At 45.8% G+C, this 26,521-nt stretch overlaps 1 protein-coding gene across 1 annotated transcript in view; it reads right to left on the reverse strand.

Moving 5' to 3' along the window:
- The window catches only part of Scarb2 (scavenger receptor class B member 2), a 60,507-nt gene that overhangs the window by 13,431 nt on the left and 20,555 nt on the right, over positions 1-26,521 (reverse strand). Inside the window, exons 2-5 of the mRNA XM_059274679.1 lie at positions 25,300-25,457; positions 5,498-5,645; positions 3,336-3,524; positions 2,599-2,690 (exon numbers count right to left, since the gene is read on the reverse strand). Coding sequence (XP_059130662.1) covers positions 2,599-2,690; positions 3,336-3,524; positions 5,498-5,645; positions 25,300-25,457 — 587 coding nt within the window. The remainder of the gene's footprint in view (positions 1-2,598; positions 2,691-3,335; positions 3,525-5,497; positions 5,646-25,299; positions 25,458-26,521) is intronic.

Consider the following 26,521-nt stretch of genomic DNA (forward strand, 5'->3'; position numbering starts at 1 on the left):
GCAGAACCTGAACTAAGCTGTCCCTGGATTTCTCCGTTGTCATGGTGGGAGGCACACCTTGTACACTGGTTCTGGACTACATGGAGGCCTACTGGTACATAAGGAGAGATGAGGGGAGAGACAGAAAAGCAGACACACACACACACACACATACACACACACTCCAGACTAGCTGCCCAACTGAAACAATTGTGCAAATCATTTTTTAACTGAAACATGAAGGACAGAAAACAATGTCACATGGAAGTGAATTCAGGCTAATTCCATAAATGTGTGCTCAGCATCACAAAGTGAAACGGTAACATTCTTAAGCGTAACGGAGGCTAGGGGCTGGAGAGACGGCTAAGGGTTTAAGAACACTTGCTGCTCTTTAGAGAACCTGGGTTAGGGTCCCAGCATCCAAATGATGGCTCACAACCCTCTGTGACAACCTTCAATTCCAGGAAATCTAATCCCCTGGGGCCTCGTGGGCATCAGAAACACACACAGTGCCCAGGCTCACATGTAGACAAAGCAGTCATACATATAAAATAAACCTCTTTTACACAGAAAACAGTGGAGCTTAACAGTGCAGCTTAGTGTGTATCTCTTGGCTGACGTGCATGAGGCTCTGAGTTTGGTCTCCAATACCGGAAAAAAAAAAAAAAAAAAGAGATCAGTGGGGGACAATATTAAAAGAAGAAAAAATGAAACAAAATCAAGAAGACTGAAAAATAGAAAACTTGGATAAAAAAAAAAAATGCTTTGTAAAAAATCAACAGGGGTAAAACTCCAGACTATAGCTGAAGAGAAAACTCATGAAAAGACAGTTCTAGGGAATTTACATAAATACAAGATCAGAAAATGAAAATTTTAATAATCAAGACACAGAGACTGGATAACGAGGAATTCAGAGGCTACGAGGTGGGGAAACGGGACTGAGGCAGACGAGCACAGTGACTAGAAACCCAGTCTCTACTGGCTGGGCTACACACACACACACACACACACACACACACACACACACACACACGCATGCATGCACACGCACGCGTGTCTCCACAATCATCAAGCAACCTGCTGGCAACCTGGGACCCTGACTTGCATCAGGCTGCACTTAAGCAATGGAAATCAGTTACTTCCTTAGCAACGCATTACTAGTTCCTTATTTCCATTCCAATGTATCCTGAACCATGGGCAGTGGGCTGATCTGGTCCTCTAAGTGCTAGGTTAGGGAGAATCTCCTATGTATTATCTTATGCCTAGGTAGAGTTGGACTTACATATGATTACAGTCAGATGCATTATGGGATGGGACATGAGAGAAGAAAAGAGGTCATAAAACAGTCTATCAATCAAGATAAAACAAAAAACAAAACAAAAAAACAACACCCACATACACTATGATCCTTAGCAATCATCCGACTTCCTGAACCAAAAAAGAAAGTCCCAAACAATCGTCTGGGTTCTTGTGTGGCCTTCACTCATGTGGCCTTCTCTCATGTGGCCTTCACTCATGTGGCCTGCTGGGTTTCTCAACATCATTTCATGCTGGTCATTTTGCTCTGAATAAAGTCTCCTTGCTATTTTGCAAATCTACATGTGCTTATTTCAACGCTTTGAATAAGATACCAAGAACCTGGAGTCACTTGGCCTAAATCCCAGGCACTTGTAGCAAGACTCCAGCATATGCCAGTCAAGTAAATAGATAATTGCTGAGTTTCCCCAAATCTCGGAAAGACTGGAGGCCTCAGATTAGAGGTGTGCCCCAGGGCCAAACAGAACCATAAATCCAAATCTGGATGCACTTCTGTAAAACCACAGACGGTCAAGGTTAAGACAAAAGCTGAGAGTCAATGGAGAGCCGCTGTGGTGCGCAGCTGCAATCCCAGCATCGGGGGAGCCAGGCAGAGAGGGCAAGAGCTCCTGGCCAGGCTGGGATACAGAGTGAGGGCTCGAGTCACCCCCAAAACAAAACAAAGGAGCTGTGGGCATACCTCAGTGGTAGAGGCTTCAGCACATACAAGGCCTGAGTTTAAAGACCAGCACTGCCAAAAATAAATAAATAAGGCAAAAAACATAATAAAATAAAAACCATGGTAGCACATTTCTTTTAATCCCAGCACTCAGGAGGCAGAAGCAGGTGGATCTCTGTGGTCTACATATGGAGTTCCAGGCCGGCTAGGGCTACATAGTTAGACTAGATCTCAAAAACAAAGTCAAAGTGCAAAGATGTGTATGTAAGAAACAGTAAAATTACTGTCTTATTTGGAAGGAAAAGCGACCACACATTATTCCACAACTACAAGGAAGACCAGCTACTCCATGGCTTCTATTTCAGATCTGGTTGTGGTAAAGCCTACAGATCATCAGTACTAATTCTCAGGGTATTTTTACCCTCATCTTGATTTTTAAAGAAATAATTTTAAGAACATTTACATTTTTATCCAAAAGATAAACACCAACTTCTTTCTCATTGCTGGGATCAAATTCAGACTCTGTGTATGGTTGGCAGATGCTCCACTATTAGGCAACATCCCCAATATTAAATTGGGGAAGGGGGGAAGACATATTCTGTTTAAATGAAAAAATTTACACCAGAAAATCTTATGAGACTTACGTTTTTCCATTCCACTCCACAATTTTTGTAAAGTTGAGGTAATTGTCTTCTCCAGTTAGAAAAACATAGTCTCCATCATTAGTTCCATTTTTCTGAAAATGAGTGAATATCACAATTTTTAAAATGATAAAATATAAGCAGTAAAATAAAAAATAAAAAAAACTTTTGAAAGACTGTGATAATTTGAGTGTACGCTGATCCTCAAATTACCCCGTGAAAGCTGTGTCCTGTGAGGCAGGACATTCTAGGGAACAAGTATTCAGGCTGCTCTCCCAGAATGAAGGAAGCAATGTTGGTGAGACCGACTTCCGGGACCCATTCTCTCACAGAAGTCGTATTTAAAACTTGCTGATAATTGTGTTTGAACAGCCTCGAGGTTTTGTCAACCCTTAAGGCTTGCCCTCTGCAAGAGAGGAAGTGAAACGCTACTGAGCGTTATGCTTTGAGCACGAGACCTTGGACAGTCATGAGCCAGAAGATGAGCAGAGCACTCCACCCCTACCTTAATGCTTTACTCCTGGGGTTAATTTTATCTATTACCGACTGTTCATTTTACTACAGTTTCTTTCCTCCCCCTCCAAAACTACTGTCTTATTTTTCACAGACTTTTAGAAATATTTAGAACTCCGAGCAATTTTGGCCTTCACCTACAAGAAAGCCAGACTCAAGATGCACTCTGTCTTGCGTTCCCTCTTCCCATTGTGAACTGAAGTGGAGGTTCTAGGAAGAAACCTTACCTCATAGAACAGGCCAAAGTTAGGGGAGACGTCAGGCTTGAAAATATGGACAAGGGACAAGATCTCATCTTTGTAGCCCCAGAGCAGTTCGTGCACAGTGTGGGTCACAAACAGCTTCTGCTGGTAGGTCTTCAGCATGGCCTCGATGATCTCCCGGAGGAGGGGCAGCTGGGCCAGTTCCACAACGGTCTGCAAAGCAGAGGCAGGTTAACCAGTGACCCCTCCAAAACACCCACCTGGCTCTCTTCCTGCCCCTCAGCAGAATGGGCCAGAATCTGAGGTGTAAATGTTTGAGACTCATCAGAAAATCCAACCAGTGACCTCCCTGTTTGTGTGGAGTAAGAGTTCAGCTACAGCCCTTTCTCGTGTGTGTGTGTGTGTGTGTGTGTGTGTGTGTGTGTGTGTGTGTGTTGACTCCATGGCCTTGCACATGGTAGACAAACCCTCTACCACTGATCTCTATCCTGAGCCCCAGTCCTCTTTTGTAAATTTTGAGATGGTCTCATTTTGAGACAGTCTCACTAAGCTGCCCACTTGCTAACCTTGAACTCACTCTGGAGCCTGGTCTGAGCTTTTTAATTCTCCAGTTTCTGCCTCGGAAAGGATCTGGGATTACAGGCTGGGACCACCAGGTCAGGCTTTCAATTCATTTTATTGTAACCTGAATTTAGAATTCCCATTCGCAGAGATCTTATAAACACACAGAGACCTTTGGCCACGAGGTGGCTCCACTTCCCCTGGCGCAGACTGGTGGCTGAGCCTTTAAACTCTACATCTTTAGCAGCAGGACAAGGCAAGATTTAGGCCCTGGGCCCATCAGTGTCAAGGGGCAGACACTTGAGTGTGGGAGCCTCAGAGGAGGTTGGGGTAAGGGATTAAGGAAGTCCCCTAGAGAGCTAGGGATGTGGCTTCCTGAGTAAAGTAGCCCCTGACTCCGCACCTGGCCATTCAGGAAGTCCAGAGTTTGATCCCTAGCACCAAATTAAAAAAAACAAAGCCAGCCTGGGCTACAAGGTGGTAGGCCAGCCTGGGCTACGAGACCCAGTTTCAAGAGAGGAGAACTCTAGGTCTCAGGATGGCATAAGTACCAAAACATTCGCTACTTATTTGCGTAATGCTAATCCTGAACACGAAGGAAAAACCCCAGAGACCTAATCTTTGAATGACTTTTGAAAGGACCTTGTTTTACAGCCCTGAGAAAAAAGTCTATATCTGTATACTTGAAAGGACCAAGCAGAAGCCATAACTGGCTGCTCAGTCTTCTCTCAGAGATCAGGCCTCAATTTCAGTTTCCTGAGACTTGAGCAAGCAGTTTCTGGGAGGGCCATGAACAAAAGACATAGTCCTTGCAGTAGCTCCCTTTCTGCACATACTCTGACTGCTCAAAGTTCAGCCAGATGTTTACTTTCTGGGGCCCCTCACCAACTTAGAGTTATATGCAGTACGTGCTTGGCCAGCCAGCCCCCATGGTGGCTCAAGGACAAAGCCTGGGACTTGTGCTGGACTGCCCCCAAAGCAATAAATTGTAACCACCAACCAGTAAAAGAGAACAGAGATAGAAATAAACCAATCCGAGTTGCACCCGTGCAAAACTCCCCCAACCCCCCTGAAGGGCTTGTGGATTTTGCCTTTAAAAAGCTAGCCACACAAAGAAAAAGCAAGTTCCTCCTGGCCTCACGACTATGAGTGAGTGCTTTGGATCGAGCTTCCCTGTCCGCGGCTTGTAAACAAACAGAAATAAACCATGCTGTTGCATTCTGAACCTAAGGTCTGTGGTGAAGTCTTTGGGGTCCCTATCTGGGCATAACATACTTAATAAAGTACATATCCATGAAAGGCTTGCTAGGCATTGCCGCTGGAGCGTGCCCATAATTCAAACACGAGGCAGATGAAGGAGAATTGATGTAGCAAGCTGGAGGCCAGGAGGGACACACACACAAACAAATCAAAGTCTCTGTGTATGTCCATTTTTATTTGTGTTTGTTTTGGGTGGCATTGGGATTAAATTCAGGGACTTGTCATGCTAAGCAGGATGAGCCACCCTCCCCTGCCCCATAATATCTAGATTTTCTCATAAAATAATAGCTTTTAAATTACATAGAATCCTATCAGGCTTGCCATTTTCCCTTCTGCAAACCTAAGATACCACAAGGCCTACTTACCAACAGAGGAATATTTACTGTCCTAATCAAGTCAACGTTAGGGTCGCCAACTGATTGGTTTCGTTCAAAAACATATGCCTTATTGCTGACAGCAGATATGGTTGTTCCATTCTCTCCGAACTGGATGTTTGCCTTGTTTCTGAGTTCCCTAAACAAACAAACAGACAAAACAAACAAAACATTATTTGAAAATAGATACCACACTAACAAACAAGACCTTTCCCTCACTTCAGTATTAAAGTTACATTTTTTTCAAAGTAACATTTCTAAAAAAAAATGATTATTTACATAGGCTGTTGATATTCAGCCCTTCAAACTACAGATTAGAGCTGAGACGCTGGGAGGGGATGAGGTCTAGGAGACACTTCTCAAAATCTATTGTTCCCACTTTCTTTTTTTCTCCCAGAATCAGGGAGATATAATAGTCAAACAATGAGCTCTTTCCTGAATTATAACTTGATCCTGAAATATTTTCAGTTCAGTTCACAGGTTCTATTTGTTTCAATCTGTATACTGGTGGTTTTGATTCCAACTTGAATTCAGTTCTAAATTTATTTTAAAAACTGAGGCCACAGGTGGGCAGTGGTGGCATACACCTTTAATCTCAGTACTTTCGAGGCAGACGCAGGCAGATCCCTGTGAGTTTGAGGCCAGCCTGGTCTATAAAGCAAGTTCCAGGACAGCTGGAACTGTTACACAGATAAACCTTGTCTCAAAAAACAAAACAAAACAAAAAAATTGAGGCCACAGCTAGACATGTATCTGAGGTGACGGATATGCCATTTACTCGGAACTAATCTTTAAATATTTGCACCCTATAAATTACTGTGTCAATTAAAAAGCACACCTCTCAAAGTGCTTGGGCTGGGTGGGTGTGACTGTTCATGCCTGTGATCCCAGCACTCGGGAGGCTGAGAGAGAGAGAAGACTGAGAGTTGGAAGCCAGCCTAGCCTATGTAGTGAGACCCAGGCTTCTACAGTGTGAGACTTGGTAAAAAAAGGGAGTGGGCAGGCCTGGGTGTATGGGCCTAGAGTGGATGCGAGGAAGAACTCACTGAAGGCACGAAATGCAAGATGTATCAAAGATAATCAGGATAAGATAACACTTTAATGCAATATTTATTTTTTTCTAAATTTGGTGGGGCTTTTTGTTCTGTTTTGTTTGAGATAGGATTTGACTCTGGCCTCCAACTGGGGGCAATCCTCCTGTGTCAGCCTCCCAAGTGCTAAGATTACAGGCACGCACCATTACATCTATCTAGAAAATCTTTAGTTACATATGTAGTTAACAAAATGCCATCTAAGAGTCTATAATCACATACAGGTTAGAAGAGCACGGACAGCTAGGCCATGATCACTTCCCCCGCAGGCCCTTTCTGACCACAGCAGTTCTTGGGGATTTTTTTTTCACCCATCTGCCTAGGTATGGAGTTTGCTAACTTAGGCACTCAGTTCTAAACCTCTGAGTGAAATCATTTAGATAGGGAAGGAATTACCATGTAGCCTACTGGAAAGCAAGTGGATGGCATTTAAAACCCAAACAAACAGCCCCGCCATGTAGTTCTGGCTGGACAGGAACTCACTCTACAGATCAGGCTGGCCTCAGACTTGCAGTGACCCTCCTGCCTCTGCCTTCTGAGAACTCAGATTACAGCTGTGCACTCGTGTGCCTGATACTTTCTAGATTTTAAAATAAGAATAGCTAAGACAATAACAAAGGCACATGTAATAAACAGGCGTACTCAAGAACAGAAGAATAGACAAGCCTTTGAATGTTCTATAGCACAAAGTACTGCGCTGTGCACAGTAGCCATGAGGATCTGACCCTTGCAGGGCCCATCCCAGGGCTGGAGAGAATCCAAATGTGAAGCCAAGCGGTGGCTGACAAAAGTCAGTGGGGTGTAACCAATGAATGCCTGTGACCCAGGCCAAATTGAAATCACTGTGAGAGAGAAAACAATCACATGCCTTCTGGGAATATATAATGCATCCGGTGGAGATGGCTGTGTTCAAATATATGAACAGCCTGAAGTCCAGAGCTTTGCAGTCACTTCTGCTGCTGAGTTCCAGCCCCCTTTCTTCTGTGGCAACCTGGTTTCCTTTCCCCTCAGTCCTGGACCACTCAGGGTGCTGAGGGCCTGAGGGTAGCACGTCCTCTGGGCTTTCCATCTGGACCACAGTGCTTCAACACACATACATCCTCAAGGCCTAGCATCCTCCTGGTGGGGCCCGTGGGATCTGATAAAGTACACGCTCCTATGACTTAGATCTTTATCTTATTTTGGGAGTTGTTTCGTTTTGTGTTTTGAGGCAGGGGTTCCCTACATAGGCCAGGCTGTCCTTGAACCAGCAATCTTGCCTCAGCTTTCTAAGTACTGGGGTTCCAGGTGTGTCCCCCAGGCCTGGGTTGTAGCATGGATCTTTAAACCTGCCCTGTGTCCTAAGCTGTTCCTTTGGTCTTCTGTTAGCCTACTTTACATCCCTCAAACAGGTTCTCCTGACTCCCATCGAAGAGATACTTTCCCTTGTTTGAGATCAAACACTCCTCCTCTGGGAATCACAACCTAGTCGCTGTGGCTGAGGAGACAATCTGGGAACCAAGCAGGTTTAAAGTCTTGGACACCTGACCTCACATTAACTACTTGTTCACAGAAGTTAATTCAAAGTGATTAGAATTGTTAGAAGACAGAGAAAGAGAGGAAATGTCCAAGCCAAACACTTGTTCAGCCAAAGCTGGTTCCTATACAGAAGGCTTCACCAGGTCCCCTCCTGAGTGCCTATGTTGAGGTCAAGGACAAATCTTCTTCAGAGGACTTGTGATGATGGTTACTGAGTACCCACACTGATCCACATCTCAGTGAGGAGGCAGAACAGTGGCCAGGTAATCACCAATTTGAAAGCCAAGGAAGCCGGTCCAGGGAGCTGAAACTGTCACTCAGATAGTCCTAGAAGTCCAGGGGTCAACGTGGTCATTTCCTAATGTCAAAATCAGGGGCTTTGCTAAGCATGTTTTACTTATTTGTCTTCTTCTCTCAAGTCTTAGTTCAGGAACCTAAAGGCCTGAATAATCTCAAGGCCTGCTTCACTTAGATTTATGTATATAACATGGACAGAAGAGATAACTTTTAACCTGTTGCCTTTATTGTTTACCCTGTGGAAATCTGATGTCTAAGGGGCAACTGGGGCCAAAGATGCCATCAATTTAGGCCTATAACCTGACTTGGTTTCTTAATAAAGTTCAACAGGTCAAAGGTTTTCTAATATGACTCCTGTGGGACGCTGACTCAGTTGGTCTCCTCATGACAACCTCATGATTTCCCTCAGCTATCTGGAGTCCTCCACCCACCATCCTTCGGCATCACTGGCTCCTGTCCTTTACAGAACTCGGTACATGAAAAAAAGACAGTAAGACGTGGAGGGAGAGGAAGAGAAAGAGGGGGCAGGAAGCCTTCCTCTCAAGACAGCATGTGACAGGCCAAGGAAACCAAAGTCTTGCTCTGGCAGTGCTCAGACAGGCAGGAAGGAGGGGCTGCGACAATGGCAGTTAAACCTACTTAGCAACACGCATGCGCGTGTCATACACACAAATGCACGCCAGCCACCAGCTGATGAACAACAGCCGACGTGAATCAGTGGAGCTGCTGGTAAACTGTAACTGACAGCAAGCAAGGATCAGATTACTGTCAGCCACAGTAGAGAAGACCCAAGAACTATCCAGAGACACCGACAACAGCTTACATCAGAAACAAAGGCAATCTTGGGCCTAGACAACGAATCAAGGAATTGTATTTCCAACTGCCCTGTGTTTCAATGGATGACAACAATCTCAGACTATAGTTTAATGTAAATCATCATGGTGGTGAGAGAGAGAGAGAGAGAGAGAGAGAGAGAGAGAGAGAGAGAGAGAGAGAAGAGGGAGAGAGACAGAGACAGAGACAGAGACAGAGACAGAGAGCGCCAAGAGTGGGAGCCACATCTGTAGTCCCTGCTCTGGGGAGGCTGAGGCAGGAAGATTTCAAGTTTGAAGATAACCTGGGCTACATGGTGATACTTGTCTCAGAATGAAAGGAAGGGGGAGGGGGGAAGGAGGGAGGGGAGGGAAAAGAGAGTGGATGAAAAGCCTAGTGTGGTTCTTGCATGTAATCTCAGCACTACGGAGGCTGAGGCAGGAGGATTACTTGGACCTAAGAATCCAGAAGTTTCGGAACTTCTGGGCCACACAGTTCACCTATACCAAAGCTCTGTTGAAAACAACATCAAAACCCAAACAAAGAAAGGATCAGGAGAGGAAAGAGAGAAGCCTGGCACCAGCAGCGGCTTCCACCGTAGTCTCCGGCTCCAGAGACTGAAACGGGATGGCTGTAAATTCCAGGTCAGCCTGGGCTGCAGAGCGAGACTGTCTCCAAAGCAAACAAAAAAAGAAAATGTTTGAGCTTTCCCCCGTAAACTACTGAATCCCACAGGAAGGAAGGCCACATGGAATACAAAAGAACCATTTTAATTTGCTGGAAAGCTCAACAGCTGTGCATCCAGCACCTCTGAGATGTCGGATAAATTAGGTTGTGCAATGCTGTTAGGAAATTCTTACCTTGGCTAGGGATGGGGACACAGCTCAGTGTTGTAGGAGCACTTTCCGAGCATGCCCGGGGACAATCCACACCACCCCGAGGAAGGCAAGCAAGTGATACCCTCACATTTTAGTCCTTTGGGTTCATCCACCCATCCGGTTCTCCACCGAAATTCACCGTGATTCGGTATCAGTGACAGAGCTCACTGGATAGGCGTGTGGGGTGAGTTCCGACTCCGGTTTTGTGCTCAGCCCTGTCTACACTGATACTTGGCTGTGGGACTAGGAAGTCACTCCTGGTTTCCCCCTCTTCATTTTATCTTTTTAAGACAAGGCCTTACTACATGACTCACTCTGTAAGGCAGCTGGCTTCAAACATTCAGCCATCCCTCTGCCTCTGCCTCTCTAGAGAGGATTGCAGCACAAGCCCCCACCCCCACCCCCACCCCCATACCTGCTCCTCGTGGCTTCTGTTTTTCTTTCCTCATCTGTGAAGTAGGGATGACAATGTGCCTACCTCACGGAGTTGCTGTGAGAATTAAGTCATAGGAATGTCAAGTTCAGCCGAAGCACCCCAGCACACACTAAGTTCTTAGGAACATTAATTAGTCGTTACCATGCAGCATTACTGCTTGTACTAAGCTCTTGAGATGGGGGATGTTATACCCTGTCTCCAGGCTCAAAGAATCCACAGGGAAGTACCAGAGACCACCATTTAAGAAAGGATGCTATTCATAGTCCTAAGATAAACATGTAAGTGCGGACATCTTTCCAACCTGCCGGACTCAGTTTCTTTGGATGGATACCCAGTAGTAGGACGGATGGATCACGTGGCGTAGCTCTCTTGTTAGTTTTTAGAGGAACCTCTATATGTTTTCCATAATGACTATTAATTTACATTCCCCCAAAAGTAGGAAAGAAGAAGTGAGTTTTTTAAGGTAAAATGATAGAAGCGGGGGGGGGGGGGGGGGGGGGGGGAGGCTGCAGAGATGGTTCAGTGGTGGGCCCAGTTTGGCTTCCAGCTTCTATGTCAGGTGACTCACAACTACCTGCATCTCCAACCCCAGGGGATTTGATGCCCTCTTCTGGCCTCTGCAGGCACCCGCACACCCGTCGGATATACTCACAGAGACACATACACATAAATACAAATAAATCTTTAAAGTTAAAAAAAAAAAAAAAAAAAAAAAAGGTGACCAGATGTCCTTGAGTCTAGCACAGACCTATTTTTATTTTACAGATACCCCTAGACAATTGTCAGCCAATCAGGGTCCTGGACCCTGGAAATCCCCTCACCCCAACCTCTGCTATGATAAAAACTCTGCCCCACCTGAGCTCAGGGCTCTCTGCTCTCACTGCTGTGTTGGACAGAGGGACCAAGCTCTGGAGCTTGAAATAAAGGCTCTTTGCTTTTACATGTGGGGGGAGGCGGGGCGGGGGGGGGGGGGCAAGAAGAGCTGGGGAGATAGTTCAGTCAGGAAAGTGTTTGCCTTGCAAGCGTGAAGACCCAATTTCAATCTCCTGAACAAACATAAAAAGGCAGGCCACAGAGGCAGGCACACATTTGTAACCCCAGTGTTGGGGAGGTAGACACAAGTGGATCCCTGGGGCTCACTGACCAAGGAGCCTTGCCTGACGACTGGGTTCTATCTAGGACAAGTGGGAGAACCTCTCTCAAAAAGACAAACCCACTTCCGATTTGGCATCCACTTTATGTTTTTATTGCTGTCAAGGCAGTCATATCAGCCTACAATGGAGAGGGGCGACATGAAGAACAAAGGAACACAAAAAGACGGATTATCACGGCATACTGTACATTTAACACACACTTAACAAAAACAGGAAGATCAACTGAGCAGGTCTCAGACAAACTGTTTTTGATTCATTTGACAAAACAATAAGTCTGCCAAAGGCTGAGAAAGCCACAGGCTATCAGAGATGTGTAGAAAATCCAATCAAAGGTGTTACTGAGCAGAAGGCTCCCAGGGCAACTTAGTTCTGACCACTAGAGCTCCAACTTCAGAAAATGCAAATGCAGCACCACATTCCTTAAACCAGACAGACTGGTTCTTCATATGCAGACCTGCCAGGTCTCCCAAGAACATTCAAACTCTGAATGCAACAACATGCTAACCAGCTGCAAACAGAAGAGCCAGGCCTCTGCAGCCCCAGAAGCTATCCCCCTTTTCAGAGTTCCGGCCACAATTCCTTCCACAGTAAACAGTGGCAGCATCACCACGACCTCCCACAAGGTGCCCCAGGCCTCCTGGCACACCGTGGGCAAGAGTCAGCTGACCTGAAGGCGTTATTCACGCCTTTGGCCCCAGAAGCAGACAGGTCTCTGGCAGTTCCAGGCCAGCCTGGTCTACATAGTGAGTTCCAGGGCAGCCAGGGCTACACAATAAGACCCTATCTTGAAAAAACAAAACACGCCGGGTGTGGTGGCGCACACCTTTAATCCCAGCACTCGGGAGGCAGAGGCAGGCGGATCTCTGTGAGTTCGAGGCCAGCCTGGGCTACCAAGTGAGTTCCAGGAAAAGGTGCAAAGCTACACAGAGAAACCCTATCTTGGAAGAAAAACAAAAAACAAAAAACAAAAAAAAAAAACAAGTCAGCAGCCTCGTACAAGGAGGGAACGCATCGAACGACCAAACGCTGCTGCAGGTGCTGTGGTTACGTTCCGTCCGTCAGCTCAAACGATAGCACAATCAAGTCACGAGTGGCATGGGGGCCACTTGAAGACCACAGAGAGCAAGGGCAGACAAACAGGCTCCACCCAGAAGTTGGATGGCTCCCTGAAAAGCCATGTTTATCTCCAAACCCAGATCTCAGGGCGCTCAGCCAACCTGGCACTTGCAGCTATTCATCCTCAGGACCTGCTCACGGCTCTCCTTGACTCTCCCTGACTGGGACCTGTGGTTCCAGCTGAGCTACTCACATCCTCCAGTCTTAATCAGCTTCTCCACTTGCATCCTATGGATTCTAAAGCACAGTGGAGAATATTTCATTCACTTCTTCCATGCATATTCAGAGACGCTGGATATTCAAGATGAAACCACCTGGCCCCTGTTCTTCATAGGCTTTCCAATATATCAAGAAATCAGATATGTATAGCCACTTTTTGTATATGTGTGTGTGTGTGTGTGTGTGTGTGTGTGTGTGTGTGTGTGTATGCTGGGTGTCTTCCTCAATTACTCTCCCCTTTATATATTAAGGCAGGGTCTCTCACTTGAACCCAGAGCTTGCCAGACTAGCAGGCTCTTTCCAGAGACTCTGTCTCTATCTCCCAGCAGTAGGATTATAGACTAGCCACTACGCTTACCCAGTGTTTGAGTGGGTGGTGGGAATCTGAACTCAGGTCTTCAGACTTGTGGGGTAAGCACTTTTCTCACTGGACCATCTCCCTACCTTGGGTTTCACACAGGGTTTCATATAGCCAAGGCTGACCTCAAATTCTCTACAGACTTCAGCACGACCCGGAACTTCCTTCCCGTCTTCCTACCTGTAGCTTCCTAGTGCAAGATTACAGGCAGGCAACACCACCCTGGTTCCGCAGAGCGCTGAGGACTGAACAAGGCAAGCACCCTAGCCTGAGCTACATCACCAGCCCCTAGAAGCAATGACTAAAATGCACTTTGTCATGGTTGCAATGGGCACACATACCACAGAGAGAGCATTTCCGGTCAGAAGGAGTCTCAGGAGGAAGAGGCATGCTTAGCAGGAGAGGTGTCCTCATTCCCAACTGAGACATTGCAGGATGCCAGCACACGAAGTGTTGGGGAGTGGGGGCTTACAGATGACGGAAGCATGGTGAGAACCGAGCTGTGATTTGGCAGCTGTGAGACACTTATTGTGCTCCTAGAGAACTGGAAAATCAACTCTGTCCTTGAGGTGCCTAAGGTCTCCTTTAAAGCGCCTTCCAAACAGAGAACCAAACAGAAACCAGAGGGAAGCTCAAGGGCGCTTGTATTTAGCCCTTGAAATTTTTTTCAAAGATTTCATTTATTTTTATTTTATGCGTCTGTGTGTTTTGCCTGCTTGTATGTCTGTACACCATGATTGCAAGGTTCAGAAGAGGGCACAGGATCCACTTAAGACTAGAGTTACAGATGGTTGTGAGCCCCCATGTGGATGCTGGGAATCAAACTCAGGTCCTCTGCAAGAGCAACAAATGCTCTTACCACTGAGCCATCCCTCCAGCCTCTATTTAGTCCTTTGTTGTCTGGCTTTTTGAGACAGGATCTCACTATGTATCGCAGATTAACTTGAACATACAACCGTCCTCCTGCCTCAGTTTCCATGTGCTGTGATTACAAGCGTGGACCACAGCATCCAGTCTGAGGGAGCTTCTCATGAAACCAGAGTGTTAGGGAAGGACAGGACACCTTGCAAAGGGGATGAATGGGGTTGGGGTGACTCCAGAAAGAAGCAGCTACCTTGAGTTGTACCCCAAGTCTGTTCATTGAAGCCTTAATTGGGATGAGCATGAAAATTGTGTTCTGTGCTTGTCTTAGGGTGTCTATTGCTGTGAAGAGACACCACGACCACAGCAACTCTTATCAAGAAAAACATTTCATTGTGGTGGCCCGATTACAGTTTAGAGGTTTAGTCCATTAGTGTCACGGTGGGAAGCAAGGCAGCGTGCAGGCAGACATGGAGCTTAGAGTTCATACATCGTGACTCACAGGCAACAGGAAGTGGTCTGTCTCACTGGGAGTAGCTTGTGTATCTGAGACCTCAAAGCCCGCCTCCACAATGACATACTTCCTCCTACAAGGCCACACCTACTCTAACAAAGCCACACCTCCTAATAGTGCCATCTATTTTGGGAGTCATTTTCTTTTAAACCACCAGAGCAGATGATAACATGAGTCTTAGGTGTGAGAATTTTGCTACACTTCCCAGTTCAACATGAAGAAACAAAGCTATTGCTGTTAGCTTTAATTTTGCAGTCAGTTACAAGTGGGTCAAGACTCAGACGGTTGTTTATCACAGACAATAGCTCCCTGAATTGATCATCCTGACTTTTACCTTTTAGCTTTTGTTAGCTTGGGCATAGGAAGAATTAGTTCATTATACTTAGTGGTGTTAACCCCTTAGCTTTGTGACCCCATCTAAGGCCCTCCCCTGCTCCTCTGGTTCACTTTAACTGAAGTATCAAGCAGGCTGAGGACTGCATACTGACATGTTAGCATTCCAAAGTTTTAGACGCCTCTTTTGAGATTTGTCCTGCTTGTCAGTCCTAATCGCAGACACGCAAAATGTGGCTAGAGGGGAAAGAGTGGATCTCAGTGGCTGGAGGGGGAAGGGGTGGATCTCAGTGGCTGGAGGGGGAAGGGGTGGGTCTCAGTGGCTGGAGGGGGAAGGGGTGGGTCTCAGTGGCAAAGCATTTGCCTGGCAGGCTGGAATTCAATTGCCAGCAGGTGGGGTAGTGACGAGGGGCCAATCCAGGACACACTGCTTGGAATAACTGAGACATGCAGAGGCTGGAGTTACAGCCCCGTGGTAGGGTGCTTACATAGCATACACAAAGTCTTAGTAGGTTCAATCCCCAGCACCCTATCCACCCTGCCAAAAAAACCCGAAATATATGATATAAATGAAAAATGTACATGAGATTTGAAAGACTTAGTATGAAAAGGGAAGACATGAAATATTAACAATTCTGAATGCAGACATTAATTATGCTTGTTAAGTTTTAAACCCATGACAAATGGCTAAGGTGCCTATTTAACATATCAAAGCAGACCTGACCACCAGGTTCTCCCAGCATCCCTCAGTCCTGACCTGTTACTGGATATGGCTGGCATACCCGGCCCTCTACCCTGAACTTTCCAGCCCAGCGGCTGGGCTGCCCTTCCCCAGAGGCTCTTCCCTATACAACCCAGACATTTTGGTCACCCACCCCTTTTGTACCTTCAGTCTCCTGGCTGCTGCACCTGGTTCCCCTCTCTCCTCTCCCTGTCCCTCCACCTCTCCCCACACAGCCCAGCTCAGCCTGCTCATGTCTACTCCGGGCTCTCCCGGAGAACTCTGAACCCTGCCTCTGACTGTGCTCTCCCACCTATGGACAATCAACTTTCTCCTCCACCACACCTAGGAGCAGTCATGTCCTGTCCTTTTCTTTCTTTCTTTCTTTCTTTCTTTCTTTCTTTCTTTCTTTCTTTCTTTCTTTTTTTCTTTCTTTCTTTTTTTCATTCAATGCTGAAATATACTTGGGGGTCTTATTGCGTCAAATGAAATATGAACATTTTTATCTGTTTCTTTTTACTTTGCTAGATGTGGCTACTAGGAAAAGTTTCAGTCACTTGTGTAGTTCATATTAAATTTCTATTAGAAAGCTCTAACTGGAGAATAGATTCTTTTTTTTTTGTTTCCTTCCCTCCCTCCCTCCCTCCCTCCCTCCCTCCCTCCCTCCCTCTCTCTCTCTCTTTCTTTCTTTCTTTCTTTCTTTCTTTCTTTCTTTCTTTCTTTCTTTCTTTCTTTCTTTCTGTCTTTCTTTCTTTTTGAGACAGCCTCACTCTGTAATCCAGGCTGGATTTGTAGCTAGTCTCCTGCCCTCAGCCTCCCTGGTGCTGGGATTGCAGGGATGTGCTGAACCACCTGGCTTAGAGTGTAAAATCCAAGCTAAGAGCAAGGCTATGGTCTGGTTAAGTGTCCCCGGAGGCCTGTTAGGTCTCATCCTCCACAGGGGGAGCTACTGGGAGAAGGTGGAGACTTGAAGCAGGAGGGGAAGTGGGAGGCCTGCGGGTCACCAGGGCTTGCCTTTGAAGAGAACATGAGACTCAGCCCCTTCCTCCTGTGCCCAGCAGCAGTGGGCCAAGCAGTCCTCTCAGAGACCTCCCAAAGTGTGAAATCTTGTTTCTCTACAGTGTTAACACAAAAATAAAAATAAAAGGCTTAAATACAGAGGACACCAAACCTCTACAGCCATGATCGTCACACAGGGAGAGTCACTATGACCCCCAGCAGGGAAGTGAAGGAAATACCTGATCTGCCCTAAGAAGCTTGCTCTAGCATTAGAGAGGACGTGAGGGGGAGGGAAGCGTAGGAGGCACCAGCACATTCCAACTACTGCATCCTCTCTCAGGGTACTGCTATGTTTTCAGGAGGTTTTGTTGTTGCTGTTGTTTGTTTGTTTGTTTGTTTTGATTTTTGTGTTTTCTGTTTCTTTTGAAACAGTCTTGCTACATAGCCCAGGCTGGCCTCCTTCTCTTGATCCTCCTGCCTCTGCCTCCCAAGTGCTCTCAGGGGTCCTTAATCCACTGTGCATGACAGGGCAGGCGTTCTACAGTTAACCCTTTGGGCTCTTCCTCACATTAACTCTTTGGTGGCAGTGTCGAGCATCAGAACTTGGGCATGGCAGGCAAAGTGCTGCCCCACGAAGCTGTATCCTTAACATCTTTGGCTTTTTATTTTGAGACAGGATCTCACTAAGTTGTCGAGGCTGGCCTTGAACTCATTCTGTAGTTCAGGGAGCCCTTGAATTTGCAATACCCCTCTGCCTGGATCTGTGGAGTAGCTGTAATCACAGACTTGTGTCATCAGGCTCAGCTCATACCAAAATTTTAATTCAGAAGATAAATACCCAGGAGTATACAGGAAACCAATTCAGGACCATAGGGGGGTGTTTCTTGCTTCTAGCCTCCATACCCTCAAATCTGGATGTTCAAATCCTTTAAATAAAAGGGTACAGTGTTGGCATATAACATACACACATTGCCCTGCATGCTCTTTTGTTTGCCGTCTGCCATACTGGGGATCAAACTCAATGTTTTTTAATACGCTAGGCAAGCACTCTAATGCTGGGCTATACTCCCAACTTCCTCCTATCTACTTCCAATGGTCTCCAGATCAGTGCACCCTAATATCATGTACATGCTGTGTGGGCAGCTGTCATGTGTTCCAACTATTCAGGAAGCAATGGCAAGGAGGTCAGCATGTGTTTAATACAGAAGCAACGACTGCATGCCCAACCACACAGCACGTCAGCAAGGACTGAGCTCTCCCCAGGGCATTTCCAATTTGCAGTTAGTTAACCCTGTGGGTAAATGCAGAAGCCATGGCTAGAGAGGGCAGACTGTGCACCAGGAAGGGAGAAATGGGAAACGGGGAAGAGTTGCTGTGGAGGGAAGAAGAAGGGCAACCCAGAGGGGGAGAGAGACAGAGACAGAGACAGAGACAGAGACAGAGGATATATAACCCTATGGATGTTTGGAAAAAAGGAAATCACATTATTTTACATCTTACAATTACACATGTAAGAATGTGTCTGTTCATGTGTATATAAATATGTGTATGTGTGTATATATATGCATACACACACACACACACACACACATATGAGATGAAGTTATGTCACTTGGAATGACAATGCTCCCCCGCTAAAGCCATAGATATCTAATAAAAACCCACTGCCAGGCACACACAGAAAACTCCTTTCAAGTTGTTGGTCAGGGGAGTCCCAGAGAACATAAAATAATATAGGTTAATGCCATGGCCTTGGATTCTGCCTCCCAGAGATGGAGAGTAGGTCCCTTCTGCTGAAGACACTACACACTTCAAACAGAACAACTGGAGAAATCAAGCTGGAACCAACCTGGAAGCCTCTTCCCTGAGGACAGGCTCTCACATTATCAGGAGGAGATAGACAAGCAGCCACGGGTGGAAAGCGACTAATAGTCTTACTTGGTAACTATGATGCCTACAGACCACAACAATAACAAGAATGGCAAGATATTCTGAAGGTGTAATAGTGGCACTTATATCCTGGGGTAACCAACAGCCATTTGGACTTAAGAGGAAGTCCAAAAGGAAGAAATCCTAGCCCACTCCCTGTGGCTGGTAAACCTAGCCCGCTCCCCGTGGCTGGTAAACCTAGCCCGCTCCCCGTGGCTGGTAAACCTAGCCCGCTCCCCGTGGCTGGTAAACCTAGTCCGCTCCCCGTGGCTGGTAAACCTAGCCCGCTCCCCGTGGCTGGTAAGGCCAATGACCCTTGAGGAGAACCTACTACTGCTGCTCTTTTAAACCGGCATCATTCTTAACTGCATTCTAAACACTTACCCTTCTACCCACAGGGCAAGTGCAGCTCTCAGCCTTCATCAGAGAAGCCTCTTGGGGCAGCAGAGACCATCACAGAAAGTCACAATTGGTCGAAATGCATAGAACAACTGACCAGCCCCAGTTGCTACATCGACAGCACAACCTCTACAACCCAAGGCTCAGAAAAGAGCAGAAGAGGGAAAGACTGCAAGAGCCAGGGGACCAGGGGTGTCTGCTGCAGGTTCGCGTCTTCTCCATATGACAGGGAAGCTGCACTCTCTCAAGACCTAAAAAACGACACCAGTTGACATGGCAACATGGATGGGGAAATTCACAGGGTCTCCACATTAGATGAGGACCTATGGGTCATGGATGAGTTGCTGGGAGAGAAGGAATCAGCCTCTCCCAGAGGAGGGCCTCCTGATGGGTGATCTAGTGCCAACTGGTCAACCCTAAACGCATAGACATATGAGCCACACTAAATGAACCCAGTGGGTTGTATTTATAAATTTGTGTGTGTGTGTGTGTGTGTGTGTGTGTGTGTGTGTGTGTGTATGAGAGAAAGAGAGAGAGAGAGAGAGAGAGAGAGAGAGAGAGAAATAATTAAAGAGGATATGAATTTGAGAAGGAGTGGGGGGCATAGGAGGAGTTGGGAAATGATGTAAATAAATAACCATATATGAAATTCACAAAAACTGTAAAAAAGAAATAGAGTTACCATTGTTTAAAAGTCTACGCTTTAGAGTCAGGCCAGGGGAACACACCTGTAATTCCAGCCTTAGGGAGCCTGAAGCAGGAAGTCTGGAAGTTCGAGGTGAGCTTCGATTATTCTAGTAAGCACTCAAACAAACAAAAACAAAAAACCAAGGAAGGTGGCGTAGTTGTAACACGTGTGCCAGGACAGAATGGAGTTCTAAGTTGGATCCTGAGAACCCAGGTGAAAACAGACCCTGTAGCCCTGGCCTGTAACCCCAGTGCCCCTACAGTGAGATGGGAGATGCAGACAGGAGAATCTCTGGAAGTTTGCAGGCCAGAGTGTTGTGCAGAAGTGGCCAAGAGGAGACCCTGGCACAAATAAGATCAAAGGCAGAGACTGGCACCCAAGACTGTCCTCTAACTCCCCACGTGTACACACACCAAACAGAAAAGACTCTATGGTCCAGAAGCCGCATGCACGCTTCTTTGTTGATACTCAAGCAAGACGGAGCAGCTGGTTTGATAACGGCTGTAATTTACAAGTTTGGGGAACAACGGTTCAGACAGCTACACTCGGGTACGCACTAACACTGCCGCACACCTTTACATGTGAAGGAAAATGCCTGTGAGTGACAGGCTGTGGGGGAGCGGGGGGGGGGGGGGGGGGGGGAGGAGGGGGAGGGTGCTCTCAATAATGTCACAGAGCACTGCGAAATTTATCTGAGAGCCCTGAGGGTCAAACACACCTGTAAGATGTTTCTGAACTTTCCCCAAGAGCAATCAGTTAAGACCATCCTAAAACTGGATCTGGGGGCTGTAACAGACAATTTCACCTGCAGGAGTTAGTCATGTGACCACATCTAAACCGCAAACCTGTCCAACACACACACAGTGGCCTGAGATATTTTAGCAGAAGGCTGGGTTTTCTTTTGAGTCATGATTAGAATCTGTGGCTTTGGTTCTTTGTGTGTTTTTGTTTGATAGTTGCTTTAGTTGTTTTATTATTTATTTTATTTGGTTTTGGTTTTGGTTTTTTCGAGACAGGGTTTCTCTGTGTAGTTTTGGTGACTGTCCTGGAACTCGCTCTGTAGACCAGGCTGGCCTTGAACTCACAGAGATCCACCTGCCTCTGCCTCCCAAGTGCTAGGATTAAAGACATGCGCCACCACTGCCAGGCTTATTTTATTTTTTGAGATTAGGTTTTCTATATAGCCCAGGCTGGCCTTAAATTCATGATACTCCTGTGTCAGAGTGTGTAGGTGTTATAGGGGTATGCCACTGAACCCCACTTGTTTTCTGAAGCTTTGTTCTTTCCTTCCTTCCTTCTTTGGGGACGTGGTTGGGAGGGTCTCTTCTAACCCAGGCTGTTCTCAACTCCTGGAGTGATAGAAGAATCCTGAGCCCTGGCACTCTGACTGGACTTGCTATTTAAAAAGATAAAAGAAGGCCGGGGGGGGGGGGGGGAGTGGGGGGGAGATGAGGATGAGCGAACACCCACTGGAGAGGTATTGATACTCTCAAACTCCATCATGAGCGTTCTTTTTGGTTTGGGTTTTTTTGTTGTTGTTGTTGTTGTTTTGTTGTTGTTGTTTTTGTTTTTTTGTTTTGCTTTTATGAGACAGGGTCTCAGTGTAGCCCAGGCTGGCCTAGAATTCATGATATAGCCCACACTAGTCCTGACCTGCCATACTCTCTCTGCTTTAGCATCCCAAGTGTTGGGATTAAAGGCAGCCATGGCTAGCTATGACTAGTCATGATATCTGCTTCTTCAGGAATGTGCTCTGTTAGCGTGTGCATTGTTGTTAATAATAATAATAATAATAATAATATAGAAGTTATTAGGATAATATTTGCTATGTTGCCCAGGCTGGTCTTGAACTCATAAACTGAAGCAATCCTCTAACCTCTGGCTTCTGGGTAGGTGGGATAACAGCATGCAGCACCATCACAGCAGCTGGCACAGGGTGGAAGTCTTTTTCTCTAAGGAATGAGGAGAATGGCCGTAAGAACAGGCCAGGAGATGTGGTGAGAACTGATGTGCTGAGATTCTCTAGTTCTCAAGGGAGGCTAATCCCTATGAGGAGGTGGCATCTCCTTCTCCCTCTAATCCTAAAAGACTTAGTTAAAACAACAGAGAGCTCAGGGTGGAGATCGTGCTGGAGGACTGCCTAACATGTGCAAGGCCCTGGGTTTAAACCCCAGTATTTCACATGTGCATGCACACTGGAGCATATGTGTACACACACTCAAAAATATCATTCTCTAGTCTCCTTTGCCAATACAGTGGCTTACGCCTTGAATACCACACTCTGGAAGATGAAACGGGGTGATTCCATACTCAGGGCCAGCCTGGGCTGCATAGTAAGTTCCTCTGTGAATATATTTATTTATTTATTTACTGGTACTGAGGACAAAACCAAGGGCCTAGTACATGCTAGGCAAGGCTTTATACTAAGTCATATCCCAAAGCTTTTTTTTCTTTTCTTTTCTTTTTTTGCTTTTTGTTTTGAGACAAGGTTGTCTCTAAATTGCCCAGGCTAACTTAGATAGACATTGAATTTGCGGTCCTCTTGCCTGGGCCCCTCTAGCAATTGAGGTTACATGTTGTAGAATATTATTTTAAGATGCGATACCTTTGTTTATGCTGTGGAATATTTGTTTGATGATGCAAAGATGTGTTGCATTCTTTTATGTTACATTTGTTTAATTCTGTGAAGCTGTGTTGCTTTGCCTGTCTAAAACACCTGATGGTCTAATAAAGAGCTGAACAACCAATAGCGAGGCAGGAGAAAAGCCAGGCGGGGCTGGCAGGCAGAGAGAATAAATAGAAGGAGAAAGAGAGATAAAAGATCTAGGAGGAGGATTCAAGGGGCCAGCCACCCAGCTACACAGACAGTCATGGAATAAGAAGTAAAGAAAGGTATACAGAAATAGAGAAAGGTAAAAGCCCAGAGTCAAAAGATAGGTGGGATAATTTACGTTAACAAAAGCTGGCTAGAAATAAGCCAAGCTATGAATGTAGTCAGAAGGTTTCTCCACCCCACCTGGTCCTGCAGCTGCAGTCTCAAAACCACACAGAGGCTTTTATTAATTATGAAGTGGATGGCCTATGGCTTTAGCTTCTTGCTAGCTAGCTCCTATAACTTAACCCATTTCTGTTTATCTATAAGTTGCCACATGGCCATCGCTTACCCATACTTTCGCATCTTGCTTCTCCTGGCGGTGGCTCGCGTCTCTCTCTGCCTCTGCCTTTCTTCCTCCTGTCTCACTCTTTTGGATTTCCTGCCTGGCTATAACCTGACTCGCCATAGGCCAGAGCAGCCTCTTTATTAACCAATCATAGCAACACATATTCACAACATACAGAAAGACATCCCACAGCACTTTCCCTTTTTCTGTCTAATCAAAAAGGAAGGTTCTATCTTTAACATAGTAAAATTACATAAAATAGAACATTTATCAAGCAAGAATTACAGTTACAACATCTACTCTATTTGTATTTGGCAAAATTAAAGAAAATATTCTATCTATCCTATATTTGTGAGTCTAAGGTTTCATATCTAATTTATCTTTTATCATAACCCCAATAAGACTCTGTGGATTTATTTGGGAGCTGGGTAGCGGAACCCCAAAATGAGCAAAAGTGCCAAAGAGCAAAAGCCACCAACTACAGTTACAGGCTTGCACTAACAGACACAGTGAGATCCCGTCTCCAAATGAACACATACATGCATAAACCACAAGGGCCTAAGGGTTCTCCTAAAATTCCTTTACATAGCATGGTTTGTTGGTATAATTATGGAGGTGGATTTATATAGACTAAAACAGTAAGTCCACTAATTAGTGATTATAGCAAGTACTTAGATATCACTATTTATTGTGAGCAGGGACAGTCTGAACATTTCATAAATACTGGTTCATCAACTCATTTAATCCTTATAACAACCCTACATGGGGGGCTTATTTTGATCCCCTTACAGAGAAGGAAACCTAGACAAAAAGTTGCAAAGTTGTGATTGACCCAAGTCAGCGTCTGATTTGAGGCAGAGCATGTTCCCCAAGGTAGGTACCAGTGTTTGATCTTTGAATTCCCAGCATCTGGAATAATACTGATTCATAACATGAATCAACCAGAACCATTCATTCACTGGGCAATTGATTACAACAGCCCTGTGAGACATTTCAACCAGCTGCAGTCCTAAGGAAAGACCTGACAGTCTGCTTCCTCTATTAATGTCTTTTTTTTTTTTTTTTTTTTTTAAATCTTGGCAAAGAAAATCTTTACTGGCAAACTTCCTGAGGGGAAGAAGGAGCCGCTATGACTACTACAACACCAAGTTACCATGACTGGAAGACCCAAGTTATCCCTTCCATCTGCTCAACTCTTTGAAAACATATGATCCAGGGCTGGGGAAATGGCTTGGCAGGTAAAGGTGCCAAGCCTAAGGACTTGAGTTTGGTCCTTGGGACCCACACAGTAGAAGGAGAAAACTGACTCTTGCAAGTTGACCTTTGACCTGTACACATTAAGTCACCGACTGCGCGCGCGCACACACACACACACACACACACACACACACACACAAATAAATGTAATAAAAAATGATCGATATCGATACCATCCTTCAATCTTCTCAGCCTTTGAAACTGGCAGTCACTGCCACAAAAACAGTTACCGCCTGTTATTTCTTACACATGGGGCTTAGAAAGAAATGGATGAACTGGGTGTGGTTGAATAAGTCTGAAATCCTAGCACTTGGAAGGCTGAAACAGGAGGATTACCACAAGTTCAAGTTCAAGGCCAGCCCAGTCTACAGAATGAATTTCAAGATTGTAAAATTCTGTCTCAAAGAAAGGTTGGGATACGCATGCAAGGAGTCCTGGGTTCATATCCTACATGAGATAAAGGCTACAATCCGTGTTTAGGAATCAGGAGGTCCAAGAAGTTTAAAGTCATCTTTTGAGACATAGTGAATTCAAAGCCATCCTGAGCTACAGGAAATCTTGTCTCATTAGAAAAAAAAAATTGAATGGGTGAGAAACATAAAAAAAATCTCGGAGCCGGGCAGTGGTGGTGGATGCCTTTAATCCCAGCACTTGGGAGGCAGAGGCAGGCGGATCTCTGTGAGTTTGAGGCCAGCTTGGGCTACAAAGTGAGTTCCAGAAAAGGCGCAAAGCTACACAGAGAAACCCTGTCTCAAAAAACAAAAAAATCTCAGATTAACAGTAAATTCTAGAAACTGATTTAAAACTAAGTACATGTGGAAGGAAATTGGAGGGAGCCCTAAAGGGCCAGAGGTGGAGAGCGGCCGTGGAGGACAGGACGGGGCAGCATTCCTGAACAGGACAGAGCTCTGTGGAGGAATCTCCCCAGACCCCAGCAATGCCACACACAGAATAGAACCAAAGCTGTGTCTCCACCAGCTTGTGTCCTAGCAGGCTGTGCTGGTACCGCCTCCAGTATCCCCCCCGGGCTCACAGCGGAGGAGGGACTCACCTGTAGGTGTACGGCCCCACTTCTTCTACTATGGGGATTTCTCCTCGGAGGATCTCCTCTGGATTGGTGACATTGAAGAAATAGAACTGGATGTATACAGGTAGAGGGGGTTTCTCCCAGGAGTCAAAGACCTCGGAACCATTTCTCAACACCATATTCTGGGGAGAAAAAACAAAAAAACAAAACTGGTTTACAGAAAGGCCACTGCTTCTGAACATAGGGCAGAAAGAGGGGCCTTTATCCTGTAACTGGGGTTTGGGGGCAAAAGTCCAGGTCCCAGAAACCACAAGAAGCTCGTGGTGGCAACCTGTGCCAATCCATGAATTAAAGAGAAGAGTGACTGTAAAAAGCAGAGAGTGTTATCGATGCATTGAGAAGAACACATAAAGGAATCCTATGACTCCAAGTTCATCTTTGGGGTCTTGACAGAGCTTTAGAAGTGTGGAGTTTAGCTTGGCTTTAAGGCAGGGTTTCAGTCTGAAGTCTAGGCTGGCCTGAAATTCATTATGTAGCCCTGGCTGGCCCTTTGAGGCAGTCCTCTTGTCTCAGCCTCCTGGGTGACTACAGACACGCACCATCACGCCTGGTGAACCTTAAGTTTAAACAGAGGGAGAATTAGTGTGGTTCTGCCCATCTTTGTCTCAGACCTGACCCTGCCAGGGGCTTCGGTACATTGATAAATTAATTGTTGTACCAACTGGTTCCTACCGAATGATCCACTCTGAGACATAACCACTCCATCACACACAATGGTTCTCATTTTCGGGTAGGTGAGCCTTGAGGGGTTTAAGCTAGATAGGACAGAGAGACATTCCTCAGGGATGATCATGTCTGTCCTTTGCAGACTCAGCAGGAGTCTAATCTGACTAAAAGCAAGCACAAAAGGAGGGCAGAGTGGCCAGGCTTTCATCATGCTTTGAGTTATTTCATGGCCCAAATTAGGACTCCATGCTTGTTAGCAAAAGCAGATCCTAGGTGCCTGTCACGCTCTGCCCTCCTCAATTGCTTATTTTCATTAATTCTTCGGCATCCACTTGCAATCTCTTGAGAACAGGGCCATCTCTTACAGTACCAGGACCCACTGCCCTATTAAGTCATAGGTTTTCAGTAAATATTTGCTCTAACAGAAAGATATTGCAGACAGGGCTCATGGATGGGAGCACTGTGTGGCTTCAGTATTTTGAAGATCCACTAATAGCACCCAGTTTTAGAAGTCACTGAA

This window comes from Peromyscus eremicus, chromosome 10 (assembly GCF_949786415.1).
Source record: "Peromyscus eremicus chromosome 10, PerEre_H2_v1, whole genome shotgun sequence".
Lineage (NCBI taxonomy): Eukaryota > Metazoa > Chordata > Mammalia > Rodentia > Cricetidae > Peromyscus > Peromyscus eremicus.